This window comes from Labeo rohita, chromosome 2, assembly GCF_022985175.1.
Source record: "Labeo rohita strain BAU-BD-2019 chromosome 2, IGBB_LRoh.1.0, whole genome shotgun sequence".
Classification (NCBI taxonomy): Eukaryota; Metazoa; Chordata; class Actinopteri; order Cypriniformes; family Cyprinidae; genus Labeo; species Labeo rohita.
Window position 1 is genome coordinate 6384037 of NC_066870.1, and position 27523 is coordinate 6411559.

The 27523-nt window shown below is 35.6% G+C and overlaps 1 protein-coding gene across 1 annotated transcript; it reads right to left on the bottom strand.

The window, feature by feature from the left end:
* Positions 1-226: 226 nt before the first annotated feature.
* si:dkey-119f1.1 (Structural maintenance of chromosomes protein 6-like) lies at positions 227-27053 on the bottom strand. The gene is made up of 27 exons (XM_051092145.1): positions 26962-27053; positions 25377-25511; positions 25109-25226; positions 21640-21745; positions 21418-21554; positions 19989-20050; positions 19812-19892; positions 19629-19730; positions 19328-19447; positions 18782-18880; positions 16057-16203; positions 15840-15928; positions 15575-15739; positions 12962-13140; positions 12488-12689; positions 10940-11054; positions 10672-10832; positions 7319-7454; positions 7148-7228; positions 6901-7071; positions 6536-6673; positions 6313-6458; positions 4341-4466; positions 3461-3566; positions 2656-2808; positions 1296-1393; positions 227-1139 (listed from the first exon to the last, which is right to left on the bottom strand). Exons 2-27 carry the CDS (start codon positions 25506-25508, stop codon positions 1043-1045), a joined length of 3267 nt encoding a protein of 1088 aa, XP_050948102.1. The 5' UTR covers positions 25509-25511; positions 26962-27053; the 3' UTR covers positions 227-1042.
* Between the last annotated feature and the right edge of the window lie 470 nt (positions 27054-27523).

A 27523-nucleotide genomic window follows, 5' to 3' on the forward strand; every position in this document is an offset into this window, starting at 1 on the left:
TCTCTGTATTTCATGACGAGTCATTAGTTTTTAAATACTATTAATTTTAAATGCATTTCTGACATAAGATATATGACTTAAGTTAACATTTAAGTCACAAGGGTTGGCTAACACCTAATAGGGAACAATGAATGAGCAATCAACAGGCAACATAATATTTAGTCCCTAGTTCGCACACTGTCAATCATAAAAACCACAAATGTATTTGTCAAAGGGACTTGCCTCAAAAAAAAAAAAATTCACACGATGAGACTACCAATCCGCAAAGAGCAACTGTGAGTCAAGTTAGGAGAGTTAGTCACAGAGACAAATGGACACCATCATGTAGCTGCTTATCGCTACCAAGTACAGATTTAAAGATCATCACAGGCCTGAATCAGTGCCATTGTGACAATATGTCATAAGCTTCACTGGGAAACCACAATTTACATCATTATTTGCATTCTGCCCATTTAGAAGCCAGATGTATTCAAGGTCTGTGTTTAAAGATGCATAAAATGGTGTAAACACAGAAAAGGGAAATGGAAAACTGGTAATATGGTTCTCTCTCATTTCCTTCAACTGAAATAGAATTTTCATTTTTTCCATACTGTTACACCAGTAATACAACACTATGCATTTTTGATGAATGTATGAATGAACAAAATACTGACGATTATTTTTTGTTATACTAGAAACATTTTAATGTCTTTTTTAATTAATTCAGTACTAAAAATAAACAACGTACGACTGAAAAATTAAATAAAAACAATTAACATTAACAAGCCATAACTGATCTTTAAATGGCATGTTCAACAGGTTTAATCAACCAAATCAAGTATAAATGCAAATGTCATTGTAGTAACGTAGATATTTATAAAACCTAAAAACTATTATTATAGAAAAATTTAAAGTGCAGAACAAAACAGAACCTGCAAAGTTTGGGTTTTAGATTAACTGTGCACAGTAGAGAGCTGTAAAGTGCAGCTTTCATTTTAAGTACTTTGCCTGTTCTGACATGATTTGACTCAAACACCTAAGATGATGTTCAGTGGACAGCGCGTTATTCCGGGTTCCTCTGACCGAAAGGGAGAGCAGATTGGGTGCGGTCAGGGTCTTTCAGACGGAGGATCCGGATAAGGTTGTTATCTGGAAGGGAACTGGGAAAAACAAAGCAGAAGATTACATTTTTACTAAGACTGTCAATGTAAAATCTTAGTAATTTTAGTTAGAATTTAAAAGAATAAGGCGATAACACAATCACGTCCTCTAAGCTAACTACTTCTGCATATTTTCACACCAGAGAAGCTGTTTACCTCATGCTCTGTGGCGTGAGGAAAATAAACTGTCTGTAGCGCTGACTGGCAGCGATCTTCAGCATCATGTCCATGGAGATTCTCCGATTCACCATGTCCTGAAGGAGCAAACACATAATACTGTGACTGCACGCACTCTTTTCCAGGACTCCAGTCACCTGATTCTCATCAGTAGTCATAACAAATGTCTTACTGTATTTGCACAACATGTTATCAGCTACTTCACATGATATATCAAACAGTGTACAAAACTACTATAAACATTTTTTGTGTAGTATAATTATTATGAATGCATGCTTTATGGCCACATATGAAATTGAGAGAGTACATTAATTTTTGTATTTGTAAACATTCATTTGTCAATATTCAACCATTTAAATGAACAAAAAGCTAAACTGTGAAAGAATGGTGACAGGTACATCAAAAATGTACAGTGAAGACAAGAAAATTCTGAAAAACTAAACCTTTTTATATTTTTATTATTATTTGCTTGATTCTGTAATGAAAAAAGCATTAAAATATATCTACTACTGTTTAAAACACTGGGATTGGTAAGATTTTTCTTTCAAGAACTTTCTTATTTTCACCAAGGCTGAATTTACTTAATCATAAATATAATAAAACAGCAATATAGTAAAATATTATTACAATAACTTTTTTATTTGAATATATTTTAAATGTAACTTATTCCTGTGATTAAAGCTGAATTTTCAGCATCATTACTCCAGTCTTCACATGATCCTTTAGAAATCATTCTAATATTCTGATTTGCTGTTCATGAAAACTGTATTATTATTATCAATATTTAAAACAGTTGAGTACATTTTTTTCAGGATTTTTTGATGAAAAGAAAGATCCAACGATCAGCATTTATCTGAAATAAAAAACTTTTGTAATATTATACACTATACTATTCAAAAGCTTGAAGACAGCATATATATAATTTTTTTTTTGGGGGAAGAAATTATAGAATTAAAATACTTTTATTTAGCAAGGATGCTTTAAATTGATCAAAAGTGATGATAAAGACCTTTATTATGTTACAAAAGATTTCTGTTTCAGATAAATGCTGTTCTTCTGAACTTTCTATTCATCAAAGAGACCTAAAAATCTACTCAGCTGTTTTCAACATAATAATAATAAAAATAATAATAATAATAATAATAATAAAGTGTTTTCTGAGCAGCAAATCAGAATATTAGAATAAATGATGTTTTTAAATAGTAAAAATATTTCAAAATTGTACTGTTTCTGCTGTATTTTGGATCAAATAAATACAGGCTTGTTGAGCAAAAGAGACTTCTTTAAAAAAACATTAAAAATCTTACTGTCCAAAGACTTTTGATTGGTGGTTCCTTACCATATACACATCAAACTCATCTAAGGCACGGAATGGCGCTTCAGCTATGGCCCACAATGACAGGACAAAGCACACGGTAGAAAACGAACGCTCTCCTCCAGATAGTGAACGCATGTCACTCAGAGCCGCCTTACCACCCTCTCCTGGCTGAACCTGAGGAAGACACAGATGACCGTCATCATGGGAAAATGCTTCTTTAAGGTCCCGATCAGACAGAACACATTTTTTTTTTGTAGTGAGTGGCACCTTTTTAAAATTGTTTTCTAATGGTGGAGAACGTTTTGCGCTCTGTTTATGTCTCCCAGGCCCCTCAGGTTTTAATCGCCTGCTGTGCCTCGCGTTTTTGCAGAAGCTAAAAAAAAAAAACAACTCTGTGCAGAAACGCGGCCAACGTCATTGCGTTTTTTTCCCATTGTACAATCGAATGAATGGAGAGGCAGGCCTTCCGCTGTGGTGACAAATGTTTACCGTTGCTTAGAAAGTCCGGAGACTGAAATGATGGAGGAGAAACTTTTGGGTTACCCGGACCCTGTATTTTTTAAGGTTTTTGCTAATATAATAGCTTACTAAACAACAAAAGACTGCTAATTTGGTGGTTTTTTTTTTTAAAAAGTCACCAAAAAAAAGCAGTGCAGTCCGCTTTGTGTTTTCAGACCCAAAAAAATGCATTTGGTCTGACTGGGGCCTAAGAGGTTAATGCTTGTATAGTAAAATGCTGACCCCAAAAACTTTTTTTGAGAACATGGTGTTAACTCATGAAGAAAATAACCACATCAATGATTGTTATCATCATGCAAAGTCTTACCGATATGGAGAGAGTCTCATTCTTGTGGTCAAAGGTCATCTTTCCTATGTATCCTCGCTGAGACAGCATGGAGTCAAAGTAGTACTTACAGCGTACAGAAAGATACCTGGCAACACACAGAAACACAACCTCATCAAGAGCTTAAAATCTGCACTTAAAATGGACAAGCCCTTTAATATGTCCCACTGCAACTTGCTGTTTTAAGGAAAGACACTACAGGCAAAACTATTGTTTTTTTTTTTTTTTTTTGAGGGGTGGAAAGAAAACATACAAAGTACACTTTTAAGTATTTATTTTATTGAATTTATCTATGTGCATCTGTTTTTTTTCCCTGGCTGATGTACAGTACAGTATTTTCTTATTTATGTAGTGATAAAAAGAGATCCAAAATTCTTGCCGTAAAAAAGTTTTTAACCAAAATGTGTCAACAAATTCAAACAAGATTTTTGAACCTTGCTTTATACAATGTTCAGATTCCTGTTCTGGAAATGTATGCAAATTATTACATATTTAATTAAATGATGCCTCATTTGCATTTTTAAACATACCATTTCAAAAAACTTGTAATACAAAAAAGGCAATTCTTAATGTAATCAATTAGCTGGGAAAGTATGGTGCAATTTGTTAGTTATTATTATTATTATTTTTTTACCCTATTCACATGGAAATTTGTCAACACAGCAAAATAATAAGTAAAACTCCTACAGTAATTTACCTTTGAGAAACATTAAAATATCAAAAGCAGACAAACAAAGGCTGTTAAATTTGAGATCTCTGAATTGGTGGTTCAGGCATATTAAATCAATCTATTTAAAAACATTTCAAATCATTCAGCAAGAATCAGATGAGAGCCTGTAATGAAGGCGAGAGTGAAACTTACATTCTCATTTCAGCGTAGACGTTGTGTCTGATGTTCATGATTTCCGTTAACTGGCGGATGAAAGCCTCCAGACCCTTGACCTGTCGGGCTATCTTGTTGAAGTTTTCCTTCGCCTCATGGTACTGCCTAGAAGATTCAATGACCAACAATACCATGATTATAACATCATAAAATATAAACCCCACCCGCATGATAAACTATGTAACTACATGGTATTGTGGGAGTACCATGGTACATTATCTGATTACTATATTATGTTATTACTAGGGCTGGGAGATTTTTCCGATTATATTGATGAATTCAAATTTAATGTTTTGTATTTGAATTTGAATTGCCAATTACCAAACGTTAGAATTAGACACTGGCAATATGCCAATGATAACAGTAAAGAGAAAAGAAAGATTCAACCGCATGTTGGTTCACACAGAATGCGCTTTTGTGTTAACAAAGATGCAACAAAAAATATAAAAGTAAAGACATGCAAGAAGATGGGAGTGAACTTCCTTTAACTTGGATGCCACATTTTTATAATGCCGTTTCATGCATGAGACACTTTGAGAGACGCGAGTGCAACAGTCAATCGCATCCATGTTTACATGAAAAACAATGGGAAACCAGCGCAATTAAAAAAAAAAAACATGTGAAGAATTACTACTGTATGTTTGATATTTCATGTTTGCATCATGGTGATAGGCTAAAAGCTGCTGTTCATTGTTTTTACAGAACATTTAGTTAATAATTGTCTACTGGTATTATACCTTCATTCATTCTGAATTTAAATTACCTTGGCTTTTGAGTTTTTAAAGCATTTTCCTTGTATTATTTCGTAACATATAATATGTCTAAGTTTGTACAAGATGTAGTTGTAGCTCATGCATCTTTTCTGCAAAGATATTTAAGTGATTTAACATTTACATCATGTCTGGTGCATTTGGAATAGAGTTTATAGGGTTAATAGGGTTAATACAGAAAAAGTAAACAACTGAGAATTGGTCAAACGTTCTGAAATTTATTTGCCATATCTCCCAGCCCTAGTTATTACCATGGCATGATCACTATAACTGTATAATTCAATAGTATGTTAGCATGGTATGATGTAATAAGTAAATAATTTAATATGAGTAATAGTTCAATTTAAGAATTGAGTGGAGAATCGAAAAGGAAATGTGTTTAAATGCCTTGCAAAATTTGAAAAATATACTGAAAATGACTCACACTCAAGACATGCAAGATATAGATGAGTTTGTTTCTTCATCTGAACAGATTTGGAGAATTTAGCATTACATCACTGAATGGATACCATCAGAATGAGAGCCCAAACAGCTGATAAAAACAGCTCCATAAACAGTCCATAATCTATAATAATGCTTCCTCCAGTGAAAAAGTCCATCTCCTGTTGTTCTCCCACATCAAAATCCACCCACACATTTGTTTAGAACCATTTTGGACTGTTTTAGCTTGTAAACAGTGCTTGATCTGTGCATATTCCTCTCCTGATTCAGGTGAGGTGACTTTTTCACTGGAGAAAGCAGATGTTATATAAAAGATTAGTTTGATTTTTTGAGGGGATTTTTTTTTTTTTAAATTACAAATACACATCGCAAGAAATTAATTTCTGGATTGCATTACTCGGATTAATTGAAGATTACTGTGACGTTTTTATCAGCTGTTTGGACACTCATTCTAATGGCACCCATTCACTGCAGTGGATTCATGTGAGCAAGTGATGTAATGCTGCATTTTTCCAAATCTGTTCTTATGAGTAAGAAACAAACTCATCTACTTGGATGGATGTCTTGGATGTCCTGAGGGTGAGTAAATTTCATAATATTTTCATTTTTGGACTAACTATTTCTTAAATGGTCCTAAAAATAGGCCTTTTTTTTCTTCACGTCTTTTTTGATTTTTGGGGTGAAATATCACCCGGTCACATTCTTTTGCCAGGCTTTGCCTGGAGACTGTGTCTATGTACTTGACAATAGTGTCTCTGTGTCCTTGTTGGTCCTGCTGCGTGTCGATCTTGTGTTTTAGGCGGGTGATCTCGCTGTCCAAGCTCTTCGCTGTTCTCCTTACATCCAAGCGCTCAGTGCAAATTTCTGAGGCTTTTGCTATGGAATCCTGTCAAAAATTCAGATTCAGTCAAACAAATGCACATCTTTTCATATCTGGTGGATCAGATGCCAGCATTTGCTCACCTGTAGCTGTTGGTCCTTCACATTCAGGTTCCTCTTTAGTGTCTCAATCATGTCCACATGAGTTTTCCGCTTTTCTTCATAGTGTTGTTTATGATGTTTACTCCTCGCCAACTCCTGATCGCTACTGCTCAATTGCTCCTACACTCAATCACGAAAACAAAACTGTTTACTAGGTGGGACACATTGATAATTAAGAATTTAAGTTGTCATGGACATGTTTCAATCAGTATTAAGTGAACATGAAGCTCATGATCCTTATTTTAAAACTTGACAGCTTGCAATTTTTAAACATTAGTTAGGATTCTGGTAGTTAAAAGCTGTCCACTGATGATGTTACACACACTCTTGAATAAAACTTCTCCGACCTTAATGGGCTCAGCTTCCTCTGCGATGCTGTTAATAGCTTCCCTCTGCTGCCGGTATTGCTGCTCGGCCTCGTCGTATTCCTTTTTGTGTGTCAGCACCTGATTCCGCACAGCTTCAAATTCCTCTCGACACACACTTATTCGGCTGCTGAGCTCCTCCAGTTCCTCTTCCTGAACACAGAGACATAATGAGACACAGAAACCCACAGACACATTTATCTTTATAATGAGCAAACCCGTTTGTTACCAAAGGTCTCAAGTCTTCTGACTGAGGTTCCTCAACATTCTGCAATTCTGTCAGCTCTGCTTGGAGCTTCCGAGAACATTCCTGTTAGTCGAAATAAACAAGAAATGCATATTAGAAGACATTTGGTTAAAACGCCATGATGTGGCCTGTGCACGGCTGGTATTTAATGACCTGGGTCTTCTTGCGGTCTTCATAGGCTTTGCGAAGGAGAGTTTGGTTCTGCCTCTCGTCCTCAGTGACCTGCTGCATTTCCTTCTGAAAGTCATCCAATTGTGTTTTCTGTGCATGTAAAGCAGATCGCAAATGTCTGTAGAACAGAGAAAAAAAAAGGTTTTGATCTTTCTTGGTTGTCAAACAGCTTAATAGAAAACTGTCCATATAAATATCAATTCCAAATCCAAGCCAACATCAAAAATGAATAAAAACATCCAGTTAAAATACCAACAAAAATATGGTGATACAGAAAAAAAAAGATAATGACAAAGTTTCAGTGCAGATGGGAGGCTTGTCAATGCAAAATTAAATGACTGTGTTGAATGTTGACAAGGACTTGTGTGAAAAGAGAAATTTTGAATTTACTGTGAAATACTGTGAAATATTATCACAATTTCAAATAACTGTTTTCATTTGAATGTTTTGAAATGTAATTTATTTTTGATTAAAGCTGAATTTTCAGCATCATTACTAGGGGTGGGAATCTTCAGGCACTTTACGATCCGATCCGATTCCGATTTTGGGAGTCACAATCCAATTCCAAAACTATTCTTGATCTACATTTTTACCCCAATTAATTCTTCTGCTGTGCAAATACATCTTTACAACATTACATTTTAACCAAAATTGCAGTTTCTTTGCTGTCTGTTTATAATTGGACTCTCTGTATGTCAGTACTGCCATCTTAAAAGTCGGGGTGTGAATCTTCACTGGTTTCATGATTCAATTCAATTACAATTTTCATTATCAACTCAATATGCATCACATTCTCAGTTTTCAATATTACTGCACATGGCCACATTTTCATATAAATTTTATATCAAATTTATTTTGTGCAAACTTTATTTTTTATTATATAAACAATCACTTATTTAAAATAAGTATTCTTTAAGTATCTGAAAGTTTTCAGACAGTAGTTACGGGTTCTTTTTTCCTCAGCCTTATTGTCGTTTGATTATTACTGATGAGATCATAGGCAGTGGCAGCTTTAACAGACTGTATTCACACTAATGCACAGATATATTTCGATATATCAGTCACAAAGCACACATGAAAGTCCGTCAGTGCGCGAGTTTCGTGCATCTAATAGTACTGCATTCCAAATGGCATTAATGAAAGCATATCTAAAGTAAAACACGGCAGGTGGAAGCACACACTGTCAAGCATTGTGAACGTGTCTAGCGGCTTTCACACCGAATGCGGAAAGCGCTGGTCTGCGCTGTGAAACCCATTCATTTCAATTGCTTGCGCCGCACGAGGATGGCCTGTTTCTGGGTCGACCAAAGCGCACGCGCAGCGAACAGCACCACTGGCACGCAAGCTGTGCTTAAAGTTCAAAACAGTTGAATTTTTGCCGCTGCGCTCTGAAGGGCTGCACTGAACCCAGTGGGCAGCGATTTCCACGTTCGGTGAAAGCTGCTTCTCGGCGCAAATACTGTGCAATGAAGACAGCCACGTTTCTAGCGTGCACACGTGACACATGTGGGAAAAAAAACAAGCTCAGAATCTATTCTGAAATATTCAGAATCAATTCAGAATCGTTGAAGAGAGAAGAGAGATGCATCGAAGAATAGATTTTCTCTCCTTCCCCTAATCATTACTCCAGTCTTAAGTGTCACATGATCCTTCAGAAATCATTCTAATATGCTGATTTGTTGCTCAAGAAACATTTCCAAATTTTTTTTATTATGCACACTTAAAATACTAGTAAAGCTTCATATTTTGTGGAAACCATGATTCATTTTTTTCCCAAGATTCTTCGATGAATACAAAGTTCAAAAGAATTTGCTTGAAATTGCAATGTTTTAAAGGAGAAGTCCACTTCCAGAACAAAAATTTACAGATAATGTACTCACTCCCATGTTCATGTCTGTCTTTTTTAGTCGCAAAGAAATTGTGTTTTTAGAGGAAAACATTTCAGTATTTTTCTCCATATAATGGACTGATATGGTGCTCTGAGTTTGAAAGTCCAAAATGCAGTTTAGATGCGGCTTCAAATGATCCCAAATGCGGTTGTAAACGATCCCAGCTAAGGAAGAAGGGTTTTATCTAGTGAATCGATCGGTTATTTTCATTAAAAAAAAATACAATTTAAATACTTTTTAATCTCAAACACTCGTCTTTGTCTTGCTCTGCCTGAACTCTGTGTATTCTGGTTCAAGACAGTTGAAACCTCCAATCGTATTTTCTCCCTCAACTTAAAAAAATCATTTCAAAATCATCCTACATCGCTGCAGAAAGTTTGCAAAGTGAACATGCAAAGAACTTTAAACACCCTTAACAAAAAGGTAAAACAGCGATATAACACAATTTTGAAGTTGAGGGAGAACATGAGATGGGAATTTTTCGACTATCCTAACTGTCATGAACCAGAGAAAAAAAACGGAGTTCAGCAGAGTAAGACAAGACAAGCGTTTGACAATAAAAAAATTTTTTATTTTTTTTTTATGAAAATAACTAATCGTTTCGCTAGATAAGACCCTTCTTCCTCGGCTGGGATCGTTTACAACCGCATCTGGGATCGTTTGAAGCCGCATTTAAACTGCATTTTGGAAGTTCTAACTCGGGGCACCATATCAGTCCATTATATGGAGAAAAATCCTAAAACGTTTTCCTCAAAAAACATAATTTCTTTATGACTGAAGAAAGAAAGACATGGGGATGGATGACAAGGGGGTGAGTACATTATCTGTAAATTTTTGTTCTGGAAGTGGACTTCTCCTTTAACATTACAAACATAACATTACATTATTATTACATTTGATCGATTTAATTTGTCCTTGCGGAATAAAAACAAAAATTTCCTTCAAAAAAAATTAAGGTGTTGCTGCTAAGGTGTTCTAAACTGTTGCTAGATCGTTGCTAGGTTGATTTGGGTTGTTGATACAAAATAACTAGACAGACATATAATAATGTTACTGATACAGTGTATCACACCCAGACCATCTGTTTATATGTATCACATCAGACCATCTGTTTATAATTCTACGTTGCAGTTCTGTCATCTGCTGCTTTAAATGATCGAGCTCTTTAAAGTTGGCTGGATTTTGATTAGCTGTCAATATTTTTTATCGTGCATCAGCTGGAAACAATCATTCTGAAAGTGATTCCAATGATATAATTCTTCTGCGTCATCTCAAGTAGTTAGTTGTTTTTCCATCTCATCCGTTTCTGTAAAGCAAGGCAGTGTTGCCACCAGTCCCCATGCTTTTGATCAGAATAAGGATTTCGTGATTACACTATCGTGATCTGTTTTTTCAAGAATTGAAATTAATCCAAACATCTCAAAAATTAATGTAATATTTTCAAACCTGATTTCCTCTTCGACATCTCTGCTGAGGTACTGTGCTCTGTTCTGTTCGGAGGAGTAGTATCGGTTATAGAACACCTGATCACCCTCACGTGTGAAGGCCTCCCTGCAATTGCGTGGTCGGTCTCCACACTGCATGACTCTTCTCGCATCCTTGGCGTTCTGTGGGAAAATCAAAGCAGAGATAAACAGAGCTCTTCACTTCAAAGGATTTGGAAACACGTTATGATCAAACAGGAAAATGTTGGTGGGCCTCCTCATGGTCGCACCTTGATGAGCAGAATGGCTTCAATTCCCCTCATGTCGATCAGGCAGTTGGCCACAACTGGATTCTCAATATCAAGTGCCTGGAGCACAGTTGGATATTCAGGGTGACTGACAGCCCTGAAACCAATTTAAAAAGTATTTAATTCACAAGTCATACAGATTTTCTCAAGTGCTTTGGGTGACAAACTAATACTGGCTATAAACCAAGAAAGTAAAGTACAGGCTGGAAACCAAGACGCTAAAGTGACATTAGTAAGAAAAAAAAAAAAACAATTAACTGGGTGGTCAGCTTTGTTTTTTTCTGACTTTTAACAAAACTTTAGATCTACTGTAAATGTGGATTGTGGAACATTTTATTAAAAGAGAAGTTCACTTTCAGAACAAAAATTTACAAATAATTTACTCACCCCCTTGTCACCCAAGATGTGTGTCTTTATTTCTTTGGTCGATAAGAAATTAAGCTTCTTGAGGAAAAAATTCAGGAATCATCTTTATATAGTGGACTTCAATGGTGCCCCCAAGTTTGAACTGCCAAAATGCAGTTTAAATGCAGCTTCAAATGTCTTTAAACGGGTCGGCACCGACAGCCTTGTGGTTAGTGCACCGACATGTAGCACAACTGTGCTTGCGCCGACCCGAGTTCGATTCCCGTCTTGAGTTCCTTTGCCGGTCCCACCCTACTCTCTCCACCCAATATATTCCTGTCTGCTCTCTAAGTCTCTAAACGATCCCAGCCGAGGAAGAAGGGTGTTATGTAGCAAAACGATCAGTCATTTTCAAAACAAATTGACAATTTATATACTTTTTAACTTTAAATCCTCGTCTTGTTCAAGTCTGCGTGAACGTTGTTTCCGGTTCAATATGGTCCATACAGTTAGGGTATGTCGAAAAACTTCCATCTTGTTTTTCTTCCCCAACTTTAAAATCGTCCTACATCACTGCAAGTACCGGCCCAGTGTTTACAAAGTGAACACGCAAAGATGATCAAACGCACTTTACCAAAAAAAAAAAAAAAAGGGGGAAAAATAGGGATGTAGGACGATTTTGATGTTGAAAAAGAAAACAAGATGAGAGTTTTTAGACATACCCTAACTGTATTGCCCCAGATTACACAGAGTATGCATGCGCATCGCAAAGACAAGACGAGCATTTGATGTTAAAAGGTAAATAAATATAAATTGTCAATTTACTGTTTCGCTGGATAAGACCCTTCTTCCTCGGCTGGGATTGTTTAGAGACATTTGAAGCTGCATATAAACTGCATTTTGTAAGCTCAAACTCAGGGGCACCATTGAAATCCACTATATGGAAACATTTTTTGGAATGTTTTCCTCAAGAAACAATTACTTATCGGCTGAAGAATGAAAGACATGAACATCTTGGATAACAAGAGGGTGAGTAAATTATCTGTAAATTTTTATTCTCGAAGTGAACTTCTCCTTTAATAGCTTTTAATACCATGACACCAGGCAGAAAATAAAGAATTACAGAAAACAGTGGTAATCATTTCTAAATGAGATATCAGGTCAGTTAAGGTGATCTCTAGTTACCCATTTCTGACATCATAGACCGTGTTAGTAAATTGGCTGACGATGATCTGAGGTCTTCTGCCATGCTGGAAGTGGCGACTCATGATTTTCTGTAACTCTCTCTCGTCAGCGTGGTTATCGCAACAGAAAGCTAACATCAGAGCCTTCAGACAACACTCCACTGCAAGACCCAGCTCTGGATCCCGCAGTCGGATACAGAATCCTAGAAACAAAATAACCTTTAATCAACAAAACTCCATACAACATTGTTTCTCCTTAAGCCCAAAGTTTACTTAAATTTTGATGAAACACATAGGTTTTCGAAGTACAGATTATTTCACTGTGTACATGAACACACACACCAGAAAGTTTGAAAACGCACCCGGAAAGGCCAGTGACTGCCCTAGTTTTCTCCGGAATTGATGACTGATGAAATTTATTTTTAAAATATTTTTTTAACCCCCGAATCAAAATTTTAAGGTTCAGAATACTTACCGAGTGGTCCAACAGGTTTCTGCCTGAACTGACCCCGCCGGTGAGCCTCATCTATAGCCCTTAGCAGTGCTGGCATCTGCTCACCAAAACGACAAAGTCGGTTATCTCGACTACTTTCCATTGCAGCCAGGTTACGCTGCTTAGATTCCATCGCACGCTGCAGGTCTTGCCATTCATGGCTACAGAATGAAGAGGACAGGTCAACAGATGAAGTATATACTTCAGTTAAAGGAGACCTATTATGCCACTTTTTACAATATGTAATATAAGTCTCAGGTGTCCCCAGAATATGTCTGTGAAGTTTCAGCTCTAAATACCACACAGATCAGAAGCAGCATGTTGTATTTTTTTTGTTTTGTTAATAAAAGTTCTATGAGTTTGACGTGTATTTTCAGGGCTGTACGTTAACTTTCTTTGCACACAGCACTGGTGCTACAGAGGTGGAAAGTTTTGTAGCACAGGCCAAGCAGTTGTAGCACAAGTTAGGGGTGGGCAATATGGCAAATATATCATATCACAATTTATTTTTTCGGCATCATGTTTAGTTCTGTTGCTTTAAGAGCTTCACACATCCGTTTCTCTCTCAACGGTTTGCTTTTATTTTAAGACATAACGTACTGTGTTTATATGTAAACCTTATGAGTTTTTCACAGTAGCCTATTAGACGTGAAATCAATCAGATGCGGCAGTAATCAGTCGCTGTTTAACAGGTGTGTGCGTGTGCTTTATCGAGGTGCATGGAAAAAGCGAAAGTCAGAACAGCACGTGAATTAAATGTTTAACCAGCAATGCTTTAAAGCAGATGCACATAATGGACTTTTGTGATTGCGAAGTGCAGTGTCCCGCGAGTGTAACTCTACTGCCGAGTTTAACATTTGATGTGAACGTATGCGAATGTTGCACTTTACAGCATATTGAGGTGGATGCGCCAGAACTGCAACTGAAAGAATGTGAGTTGTAGCACAATACTACGATATTTCTTCAAAAGAAGATCGTGGAAACATTTTAACCGTCTATGATCAAAAATCGCCATACTAAGTACTAAAGATAATCACACACACAAACAACGAAATCACTTCACACTACTAAGCGGCTGTGTTATGAACACGTGAAACTGTATCGCACGCGTGCTACAGTGGTAAATTTATTCATCGAACAGACCTGATTTTTTGTAGCACGTGCGACATATATTTCCTGATTTTGCCCTGATTTTGTTGTTGCTTGAACTGAATCAACGGTGAATTGCTGCTAATTTGAAAGTGAAAGTAAAATGCGCACATCGCTTTTACAAGCAATTTAGAAGTGTAGGAAAGCCAGGAAAAGAGGAAAAACTCACACACGCTTTTACAAGTTATATATAAGGGAAGGAAAGCGAGGAAAAGAGGGAAAACTTAAACGGCCTAACACAGAGTAACACAGAGTAACAGAGTAAAGTACCGAAAAAAGGCACCATACTGGTTAAAATGTTTATAGTACCCAGCCCTACTGGGGACCTGATTATAGCACTTAAAACAAAGTCAGATTTTCATGATATTTCACCTTTAAAGCAGCATTATCTCAACTTATTTTTTAAATAAACATGTCCAACAGAATTCTGGTTGAAGAACAACATTATCCATGAGTCACGCAGAAAGAACACTTTGTTGCTGCCAACTCGCATGAAGCACTGTGAATGACGTAAAGTCAAATTCTTTACACTCTCAAACTACTTTAAGAGACAGCTCACTGTCATGAATGGCAACACACTTATCTCCACACTTGTAAATAACACATCTTATATCATTTTTTTTACTCTATTTCTCTACTTCTGTATATAGTGCATTATTTACTTTGCTGTTTTTCTTATATTAGTATAAGAAAATATTTGTGTGTAATTCCTATGTATGTCTGCAATGTGTGTCTGCATCATGTCCGTACTTCTCCACTGGAAGCTCCTGTTGCCATGTCAAATTCCTTTTGTGTGTGTAAACATACTTGGTCATAAAACTCTTTCTGACTTCTGACTATTTTAACAATATTCTTACTACCTTTGTGGACCTTAAACATGTCAGTAGTATTGTCAATGCAGGATCAGAAAGCTCTCAAGATTTCATCAAAAATAATAATTTGTGTTACGAAGATGAACGCAGATCTTACGGGTTTGGAACGACATGACAGAATTTTCATTTTTAGGTGAACTATCCCTTTAATGTATGTATGTATTTCTGTATGTATTACTAGCATTTTAAATCAATAGTTTTATATTTCTCCATTTTTAATTTAACTGTGGCATTCACAAAGTCCATTACCTTTGTCTTTTCGCCCAATTATAAACACAGTTTTTTTTTGTAATATTGTAATTGTATCCTCATAACTGGTTTGGGTCAAGGCTTGTAACTCTTTAACGAAGATCCCTATGAGGATTTTACTCCTAGCTAATGTAACTAAAAAAAAAAAAGATGTACCATTCACACATGTGTTCATTTAAACAGTATTATCCATGACTAATATCAACAACAAATGGTGTGACTTTTCCAGGCATGAAAATTTGTACATTTCCAGATGTAAAAATTTCCAAGCATGATTATGGGAACCCTGTGTATAGAAAAGCCTTTTACCAACAACTGTACTAACCTCATTCTAGTCAGTTTTTCTCTAGCAGTGGCACAGGCCTGTTTAAACTGATCGATCTGCTGAGCCAGAGTGGAATCCTTGAAACTCAGATCTTCCAGCTCAGCCTGAATGTGATTCATCCTCTCCACACGAGCACGAGTGTCAGCTGAGTTCGTCTGACTTATGCTGGACAGAGAGGAGGGGTTGGTTCATAATGAAACAGCTGGAAATGATACAAGGATAATGTTGCATAACACTGTTTCCTTTCGCCACACTTTTGAAGTACCTGTGTTTGAGCTCTCGGATTCGCTTGTTAAGCTGGTCTTTATCCTTTTCAAGGTCTCTCAAGTTAGTCTTTTTACGATGGAGACCAGCCTAAGCCAAGAAAAATGAAAAACAAAAAGAAGCAAAGTGAATTTGTCATTTATCTAATTAGCATTATGATTTGAGCACATAAAGTTTCCAATTTCCATCCTTATTGTGTTGTGCATGCATCTGTGCACCTCAGCGGTTTTGAGGTCTCTGTTGCGCGCCTGTGCTCGGTTCTTCAGTTCAGCACACTGTGGCTGCAGCTCCTGCATTCGTACCGTCACACCCTCCAGCTGATCCTGCAACTCTCTGAATGTCCTGTTGGCCTCCTGAACTTTCCCCTACAAACAAGTAAAACCCAGATAGACACACTTCAAATAACTGTAAATCAAACATAATCAGATTTTTATTAAGCACTTTTTACACACTGAAATAACTAGGGCTGCTATCTGTGCACCACCCAACACAGCTGTGTAATAACAGCAGAAAACTTTGAAAGTGTAACCCAAGGTTGCTGAAAGTTAGCAGGATGAAAGCAACTACAATATCAATGCCGTTACAGTCATGATCTGCTGTGGCCAAGAGCAATTTTTTGTTTGGCCTACTGTTATGAAAGATTTTCTCTCTGCCATTATGTAAAAGAAAAAAAATCCTAATAATCTTAACACCTTCCATGTCCCCACTTATGTCCATAAGCTGCATAACTGTAGCTGTTTTTTCCTGAGTTTCTCATTTTTATCAAAACACAATCAGCAGGAAAAGAATTAGGAGATCCTGGTCTCTCAAACCTGATTGTGCTTTGTGTAGAGGGGGAAAAGTAAAAAAACAACACCACAACTACCATGTTTAAAGCCTAGAAAGATAGTAAAGACATCATTAAAACGGTCCATGTGATATCAGTGGTTCAACCTTTTTTTTAAAGCTACAATAATGACTTTTGTGCACAAAGCAAACATAATGTGTTTATTCAACAATTTCTTCTCTTCTGTGTCAGTCTTTGAAGTGCATTTACAACAGTACCATGCAATTATATGTTTTTTTCTCTATAATTCTACTTATTTCTCTATATTTCTATACTGTATATAGCGCGTTTTTTTTAATTTTCTGTTTTTCTTTTATTAGTTTAGAGTGTAATTCCTATGTCTGCACTATGTCCATACTTTCTTCTGCACTGGAAGCTCCTGTTGCCAAGTCAAATTCCTTGGGTGTGTAAACATACTTGGTAATAAAGCTCGTTCTGACTTCTGACTATTTTAACAATGTCCTTACTACCTTTCTGGGCCTCGAACGTGTCAGTTGCATTGCTGTCTACGCAGGATCAGAATGCTCTCAGATTTCATTAAAAATATCTTGATTTGTGCTCCAAAGATGAACGAAGGTCTTACGGGTTTGGAATGACATGCGGGTAAGCAATTAATGACAAAATTTTCATTTTGGGATGGAGTAACCCTTTAATCCTTATTATGGCTATCAAAATGATTCAGTCAAGAGCAGTGAGTGATTTTCTGTCTTTCTTTTGTAGCTTGATTAACATCAATGACTCAGACAATAGCAACTAAACTAGGCTGCTGCCCCTTTAAAACTGAATACACAGATGCAATATACTGATACACGTCCAATATTCTCTCTACTGTTTACATTTATTTAAGACGTAATTGACTGTTGCAAATGTGTTTTCAAATGTACGCAACTAACCTCCTAACTACTTAGCAAATTTGTGAATGAATCTCTTCCCAAATCGTCTCTCCCCTCCCAAACATTTTTGTTGTTTTTATTCGTTGACGAAAATGACGCTCCACTGACGCTTATGATGTGAAACAGGTGTTAAAGACATTCAAATCTGCTAATCCAGAAAGAGCAACACAGTCTTTTCAACCACATTATAATCATTACTTTTGTGTTACAGACATTTAAATAACAGAAGTACTGGGATGAAAGTTTATAGTTTGGGTATAAACACTTATTGTCTACAGTAGCGATCAAGAACGAAAGTATCTTAACACTTGTATGTATTGTAACGCTTATCCTCTTCAAGTCAACAAGTCTTTATGAATTGAGACACTGACTCCTTCATGGAATTTTTTCTTAAATTTTGTTTAAATGAATACATGTTTTTGAAAGACTTAAGCAATTAACATTTTGTCAGAACCACTAGTAAATTACGTTATTTTGTTCAGTTTTCTAATCTTTTTTTCTCCAGAATCGTGAGAGAATCATGATCTCCAATTTGTTAAAAACAACTTGGATTCTCAGTTTATCCAGAATCGTGAAGCTCTTGTTTAAATGTTGTTTATTACTGCATATAATTCATTAAAATGGAAGTTTAATTTCATAAAGTACAAGTTGATTTCAAAATGCTATTTTGCTATTACAATTTTCCCTATGTATTTCATTATTATATTTCTTTAAAAAAGTTTAAAAATCTTGTCTCGTCTCATTCTCATGAACCCAGTCTCGCCTCGTGGGATAAGTGTCTCATCACACCCCTAGCCATTACAGTTAAAAATTTCATGTCAGTCTATATAAAGTGCCAGGTTTTGTGCAACAGAACCACTAACTGGACAATAACATCAATACTCATTATGTACTTTTTTTTTTGCCTTTCCTTTTTGACTGTTTTGCCTAACTCTTTTGTATGTGTGTGTGTGTAATTTAATGTTACCAGACTTTTTACCATGCAAATGAAGCCACTTGAATATCTACATTGTGGAATAAAGTATTTCAATTAAACCCACCCCTAAACTGTAAAACAAACAAACAAAAAAGTGATTCTGACAGATTTAAACATCAGTATCATTCTGGACTACTTAGGCAGGAAACACTGAAATCTGGACAGGACTTTATCCTGCAGTCAAACGTTTGGCTTCATGAACACTAGAGCATACTGGACCACAGAAACTGTTGATAATATTTAGTCACCTCCCACTCTTCCACCTTCTGGTCATATTTGACGGTGGATTTCTCTTCAGCTGCGATGCGTTCTCTCATGGGCTTCATTTCCTGCTCCACCTCTGCCACCTGACGTACACAGACATACATTTCTGCATTAGCTCACAATCTTTGGTTATGTAACATATTTAAAACATGTGACGGGAACCATAAAGAATTTATGATTCTGGTACCTTAAAGGGATAGTTCACCCAAAAATGAAAATAATGTCTCACCCTACTCACCCTCACGTCGTTCCAAACCCATAAGACCTGCATGAACGGGGTCAGAAAGCTCTTGGATTTTATTAAAAATATCGTAATTTGTGTTCCGAAGATGAACGAAGGTCTTACAGGTTTGGAATGACATGAGGGTGAGTAATTAATGACAGAATCTTCATTTTTGGGGGCCCTATCTCTTTAATCTTAACAAAACTAGTAGAACTGTAATATGAAACTTATAAAATCTGATTAAGATTTTCATTTTGATTTGAGCCATGCAGTCAGGGCTCATGTTGTGTTGGCAGTGATTCCTAACCAGAGCCCAGGCCATCTGATTCTTCAGCTCATCCAACTTCTGCTGCATTTCATCGAGTGAAGCCAGATTTTTATAACGCTCTTCTTTCTCATGGTACTTTCTCTTTAGCTCTTGTAGTGTCTGTGAGAGAGGAAAGGGTGTGTCAGAAAACAGAGAGTGAAAGAGAACAATGCTGCCACCTTAAAAAGCATCTAGTTTAGCAATCCAATCAGTTATCGTTTCCAAAGCTGCTCCACCTAATACCTAATTTCAGTTCGGTTTTCGTAAACCAATATGTAGATGTGATTATTTCAGCACTTACCTCCCTGTGTTTCTCCACTGTATTCTGGGTCATGGTCTTGGTTTTCATGATGTAGCTGTAATCTTCTTTCATCTGATCAAGTTGTGTGGCCTTCATGAAAAACTACAGAAAAAGGGCAAAGCAAATTTTACATTTATATTTGTCATAAGAGAAACAAGTGCACAAATGCACACAAAAACTCACTTTATATTTGTCGCCCTCTCCTTTGGAGTGGAGGAAGTGTTTACTCATTTCCTGGGTTAGGATAGAGACCGGATTGTCCACCTCAGGATGGAAAAACCAAGCGGATAAATCAAAACAGATCATTGAAATAGTTTTGTTATCAAACATTTTGAGAATTGAGAGGATCTTTAGCCATACCTGGATGTTAAAGTGATCCAAAATGGAGATCAGCTCCTCCTTTTTCGATGACACCAATTGACCTGGGAGAGAGGCAAATGAAACTGTCAAATTTACCCATCTGTCATGTGGTAGAAGCTAACCAAAACAAGCAGATGTCACCGTGGACAGATTGCGTGACTTGCCCTCATTCTTAAACATCACAAACAAAACTATGCAAGGTAAAATAAATATAACCCAGACTACAACAAATACAGGTTCACTAAATAGTATAAACATGGTTTGTACCAACCACAGTGTGTTTTTAGCATTGAATTACTTAGCACGAAACCATCGAATTTGGTATGATTGACAACTTTGGTACTTGATATCCAATCTAAAGCAAAACCAGTGGAGCACCACACATGCCACACATGTTGTGCATATGTGCACATCTGACTCGACTGGCTGTCGATTACACATCAGGAAAGAATTAGATCCTGGCTTTAATTACAAGCGCTTCAGCAAATCTTCACTTGCCTTCTGTCACGAGAGCACAGACACGAACATTATTTTGGAAAACGTCAAAGTAACATTCTGAGGAGCTATGAAATTCCGGAGTTGAAAAGTTCAGCACTTAAATGGGTTTAAACTAAATATAAACAATTTCAACTGAATTAGTTACATGAATCGTTATTAAACGTAAATAAAAATGGCCTTGTCAAGATTGGATTGCTCTAATATTAGTACAAAATTAAAGGGTTAGGTCACCAAAAAGTGAAAATGCTAGCATAATTTCTTACATTAATGTTGTTCTAAACCCATGGGACTTTCATTCATTTTTAAAACACAAATAAAGATATTTCTAATGAAACCTGAGAGATTTCTGTCCCTCGGTTGAAAGTCTATGCAACCAAACCTTTCAAACTTTACAAATTTTGTAAACATATCTTAAAAGCAATCCATATGAATTAAGCAATATATTATTCATATACTAACACTGATCATTGTACACACATGGAGCTCAATAAATACATGGTAAATTAGGTCTGTTTTCACACATTAAGCAAGCAGGTTCACACTTCCATTTATCATATCTGATGTGCTCTATGTATGTGCATTAAAAATGTATATATATGAAAAACTTCTTTTCAGAAGACTTGGATTAAACTGGTCATATTCATATGAATTATTTCTTTATGAACTCTTTGATATGTCAAAGTTTGGGTGAATGAACGTTATTAAAAATAACTTAAGTCTTAAGGGTTTGGAACATCATGAGGATGAGTAAATCATGACAATTTTATTTATATATCGGATATATTACACTAGCAGTCAAAAGTTTTTGAAGATGTTTTTTTTTTTTTTTTTTTAATGTTCAAACCGAGGTACGTATTGAATCGTGAACTAACTGTATTTTTGCATCCCTAATGTATACATGTATGTATTCATTCTGTATTTGTAAGTATACCTGTTTTACGTCTTAGTTTATACGTCCGTATTCCCTCGCTGGAGATACGAAGATCTACAGTGATGGACTGGCCGAACACTTCTGGCTTATATGCATCACGACCCCTGTTTCTCAGAGTGATGGACACATCTGCCGAACTGAACATTCCAGACACAAAACAGTGTGAGAGACTATAAAAAGACTGTGACTACATGCAGAGAAAACCAAATAGGTGTGTTGTACCTCTCTCCTTCCTTAACAAATCCTTTGAGTGAGGAGCCTCTGTTAGTGGTGAGCGCTTTACCGCCCAGGGCTACAATCAGGGCTGTCAGCACGGCACTTTTTCCACCTAACACACAAATACACATGAAACAAATAAAAACCATTAAAACTTTGGCAGCACTGACAACAAGCAATGACAACTGTCACAATACTGTCTGTTTATGTTGTTTTCCTTCTTATCATACACTACCAGTCACTCCAGTTTTTGGACACTATTTTTTTTTTTTTTAAAGAAGTCTCTTCTGCTCACCAAGCCTGCATTTATTTGATCCAAAGTACAGCAAAAGCAGTCATATTGTGAAATATTTTTTCTATTTAAAATAAATGCTTTCTACTGAATATATTTTAAAATGTAATTTATTCCTGTGATCAAAGTTTTCAGCATTGTTACTCCAGTCTTCAGTGTCACATGATCCTTCAGAAATCATTCTAATATGCTGATTTGAATTATAGAAATTACTACTTTTATTTATGCTTATTAAGGATGCTTTAAATTGATGACAAAGTGGTGAAGACATTTATAATGTTATAAAAGATGTCTATTTCAGAAAATGCTGCTCTTCTGAAATTTCTATATATCAGAGAAACCTGAAAAAATTCCACTCAGCTGTTTTCAACATAATAAATATTTTTGAGCAGCAAATCAGAATATTAGAATGATTTCTGAAAGATCATGTGACTGAAATAATGATGTTAAAAATTCAGCTTTGAAATCACATGAATACATTACATTTTAAAATATGTTAAAATGGAAAACAGTTACTTTAAATAATAAAGATATTTTAGAATTTTACTGTTTTTGCTGTACTTTGGATCAAATAAATGCAGGTTTGGTGAGCAGAAGAGACTGCATTAAAAAAAACATTAAACATCTTACTGTCCAAAAAATTCTGACTGGTAGTGTAGCTACTGATATGCCTATTTAAAAAACATATTTTCATGTAATCTACCTTCTAAATTGCAGAAAGCTACAGTACTCCATTACAAATTTCCCCCTTACCAGACATTAAAAATAATGAAGAAATAGCTCACCAAGAAATGCACAAGATATAGATGTTTACATGTAATCAACAGATTTGGAGAAATTTAGCATTACATCATTTGTTGACCAATTAATTCACTGTAGTGAATCCTTATTACAAACATGCAAAAAACTTTTTGAATTTGATGGACTTCAGTTCTGTTGTGGATTATTGTAATGTTTTTAACGATCTGTTTGGACTGTCTCATTCTGACAGCACTGATTCACTGCAAAGGAGCCACTGGTGATATGATGCTAAATTTCTGTAAATCTGCTCTGATGAAGAAACAAACTTATCTACATCTTGGATGGCCTGAGGATGGATACATTTTCAGCAAATTTTTATTTCTGGGTGGTTAGTTGGTTGGTTGTATTTAAATTGATTGCCATTTCAGCTCCACTGGCTATTACATGGCAGATACAGATTAAACATTCAACAACATAATATAAATACAATAACATAAATACAAACATTTTATAAAGTTCCACTTAGACTAAAAAGACACGGTTTTGTACATAATTCTATAAAGGGTTTTTTAAATGTACTTGTGATAAATATTGAAAAAAGTTTTTTCTGGGTCTATAATATAGGTCTATAAGTCATTACAGGTAATATTTGTGTATTCATGTAGTATAAAAAAAATAGCTGCTATATTCCTCAATCTGATGTCTGTGGCCCTCTAGTGGTCCAGACAGTGGAGTACATATTTTACAGCTTAAATCTTTGAATTATATGTAAAAACGCTTCAAATACTTGATTAGTATATTTTGGCACACAACTCTGTTAGTACTATGTATTAGCATAGTTTAACACATGACAATGTCCTATCCACCTTATTTATTTTTTTTTTTACACAAAAGTAAGCCATTTTCTGTGAATGTGTGAGACTTCTGGTTCATTATCCACTATACGGAAATAACAAGAAGAATAACAACTAAAACGGTTTGCACTACAAACCATAGTGTTCATAATTAAGACAATACGTTAAAATATTATAGCAGGACACACAAATTTGCAATATCAAGCAGCAGAACGAGTTGTACAGCTAAAAATAGATGGAAGCACATGACACTGGAAGCCAGACCCATTATACAAATGGCCGCACTCACTGGATAAAAAAAACTAATTGCAATATGGCTCAGGTTAAATGTTTTGCTGTTAGACAAGTCAAGTGACATTCTGTTTCACAAACCACTGTCATGTTAAACCACAGGTGAGAAAATGTCAAGGCTAAATTTCAGGAGTAAAATTTATAAATTGAAGGAATCATTACACTAGTGTTGCATGATATACTTAAATAATACTTAAAAAGTATCGTGATACCCTGCTTTCGAAAACGGTACGATTCCGCATTTTACTAGCACCGGTACTTTAAGAATGAATTTCAGAGCCATACTTCTGCGTGTCTTTTTTAGTAAATGGCGCAGACGCAAAGCGTTGTTTCAACACACATACGCGCGATGCTCGCAGTGTTTTTAGCTTCTGCCATCTCAATATATGAGTACATGAACACATGAACATAATCTCTAGAACTGCTCTGAGAGTCACTTCATGAGCATTTTACCGTTTCTTTTGAAGAAACCATCATTATATAATAAAGACCCTAAAGGTCTTTACAGCATCCTGTCGAAATAAAAGATCGGTTTAACTTGACAGTCAGAAATATATTAATATGTCTACTTAATGTAAAGATACTACTACTACTAAAAATATTACTATTTTTACTATATTTTTACTAGAAAAAATATCAGTTATTAGTTAGACATATATATACATATATTTTTTTTTTAATGTAACGAATAAAATAGAGTCTAGAAAATAAAAATTTTATAGGGCCCTCTTTATTTCATTTGTGACTTTGTTTTATTGTAATTGTCCTTTAGTTTGTTACTTGCATTAAGGTTCTTATTATTAATAACAAAGATAAAATAACAAAAAATGATGTCATTATATAAATTGCTGTTGTGAAATATATCATGAAAAAAGATTTGGCTTTATCTTTTAAGCTAACTTACCAATATAGCAAATATCTCTACATACCTGTAGGCTCAGTAGTTGTTCATGATAATCCTGTGTTGTAGTGGCACTGGCATGTGATTTTTTTATTTTTCGTAGTATCGGTTCAGTAGTAGTACATCGTGATATTTTAGTCAGGTTTCGTATCAAAGTCAAAATTTTGGTATCGTGACAACACTACATCAGACTGATTCAAACCAGTAGTCTTGCTTTATCTGTTCACTCAACAGAAAGATGCGTCTTTTTTGAATCACATCACAGTTACTAAAAATCAACATTTTGGGTAAAATATTGCCCATGGCTTAAGTTTCTAAAATGTACACAGTACAGAATGAAACTATTTTCATGACATTTAAAAACAAACAAACAAACAAACATGAAGGAGGACTTACTTCCATTGTTTCCTACGACAAAGTTGACGTTTGGACCAAACGCAAAAGGACCAAGCAACGAGTGACACATGAAGTTCTTTAGAGAGATACTCTCTATGATGCCCACCTCACCTGTGACCTGATGGACAGACCATAGATGTGTAAGGGTACATCACACACCAGTCTATGCAGAATGTGCATACTACATTAGGACAATAAACTACACATAAGGTACTTTACTGCAAAAACTAGCAGTCGAGACATCTGTACTGTGCTGAGTAAGTCTTACACTTTGTGATGAGCTCATGCCATCTCCTGAACTGAAGTAGCCCGTTTCATCCTCTTCAGAGGGCTCGGGTTGAGATAACCGGCTTCTCTTATCAGGCGTGAGCCCTGAATTACTGCTCTTCCTCTTCGACATCTCCTACACACATCAAACATTTATCATTCACAATAAACATAGTCATGAACATCCTTTGTTATCATTAAACTTCCACGTCACTTAATTGGAGGTGGAAATGACTGACATAAAATCTTATCGAATGCACATGACCACTAGGTCGCAACAGATCTTTTCTTTCATATTAGATCAGAGTGTAACGAATTATCGGAAAACTACAAATGTACGGCGGAGACTAAGTTTGATGGCCCGGTTTAAGCAGACTAAATGACTGGAGAAATCCTGCATGTCACCAGAAGAGGTTCAATTATTAAATTTCAATTTTAAACATAATTAGATAGATAAATAAATAAATAAATATGCACAGAAGAACTGTTCAAAATAAGATCTATAATAAAGCCCATTTCAGTCACAAAAAAGACTTTTATTGCTTGCAATTCCAAATTCATATCTCACAATTCTGACTTTTTTTCTCACTTTTTGAAAAAAAGGTAATTGCAGCTTTTTACCTTGCAATTTTCCTTTTATTTTTTAACTCCATGGTGGAAACAGGCTTTCATAATAACATGCATTCAGCAGACTTTAGTTATGAAATCTGCATTTGTTAAAGCAAAGGTGGACTACATTTAAAATATGTTTAAATTACTGTCTTTTGTGTTTGATGTATCATAAAAATTACTAGAATTATAAAAATGTCTAAGCAAAAGTCAGAACATGTAGGCTAGATATACCTTTTTATGAAAAGAGACAAGTCAACCGCAGTTCTGATTACAACGTGGCAAATTTGCAGATAAAATAAACGTAATCTCATATGTTTACTTGCATAATTCAGTAAGCCTACAAATAATAATAATAATAATAACAAAAAAGAAAAACCTGAAAATGCATAACATAGACTTGCATGTTTTGGTATTATGCTGGTTTTGATTTGACACTGAATTGTTCTTGTCACACAAACCTGACAAATCTAATCACGATCGCAGAAACCACAACCAAAGGAAAGGTGACATAACATGGCAGTTCCCCAGAGAAAATCACTCTGCTCTTTCGTACGTCATGCCATGTGCACCCATGCTGTATCACGAAAGATCACACAAACAGTACGTTTATTACAGGATACTGACAGACACTTTGAGCGCAAAATGAAACATAACGTTAAATCAAATGAAATCAAAACATGGAAACGAAACCACTTGAGACGCTGGTAGAGACGACTTCGAAAACTTTAATACAGCAAATTTAATGCGGGATACGGCGGAGGTGCAACATTGCGTAGGTTTTATAAACACTAATGTCACGATGAAATTCGCTTTCTGCTAAAATGTCTGTCGCAGACAGGCGAATTGTTGATACCATCAGTTCCTCAGAACCACTGCGGACACGTAAAACAGACAAGCAAAAGCTTGTATTACTGACTTCGGTGTCTTTATGTCAGTGTAAATACAAAAAGTCAAGTGTGTGAAACGCAACATACCAGTAAAACCTCCTGCTCCTCGCGCGCTTTGACGGCTTACGGAGAGTGATGGCGTCAGGCAACTTCCGGTTTGTCTCTACCAATCAGAAAACTCTCAGCCAAGCGAAGACTTTTCTTTCTTTCTGTCTTTCATAAATAAATACATTTTCTATTTACATTTTTAACCTTCATGTATAGTTTTTAGTCTAAAAGGCGTTATTTGTTTGTTTGTTGCATATTGAAATTATCCAAAAGATTATATTTTTTAAGATAAATAATGTTTAATCACAGTCAATATATAGACCGGTGGTTCTAATGCCAATTATAAAAGAAGATATTATATAAATTCTTAACAATACTTAAAATAACCACCAAAGATCTCAATAACAACATTTTATAACTAATATTTCAATTTAATTATAAAGTTTTTTTTTTTTTTTTTTGGTGCATTTAGCATTTTTTTGCACTTCTTTTGTAAATTTGGTTTGCACTGGGTCTGGAGCTGACATATAGCAACTCCTTTTCATACAAAAAATAAAAACGTAGTCTAGTAAGTTAGCATCACAATTTAGCATTTGATTAT

Coding starts and splice junctions, on each gene's coding strand:
- si:dkey-119f1.1 (XM_051092145.1), bottom strand. CDS start 25,508: ATGTCGAAGAGGAAGAGCAGTAATTCAGGGCTCACGCCTGATAAGAGA. Junction 16,204..18,781: donor AGAAGGTGGAAGAGTGGGAG/GTGACTAAATAT, acceptor ACTTGTTTGTAG/GGGAAAGTTCAGGAGGCCAA. Junction 15,740..15,839: donor ATCCGAGAGCTCAAACACAG/GTACTTCAAAAG, acceptor CTCTCTGTCCAG/CATAAGTCAGACGAACTCAG.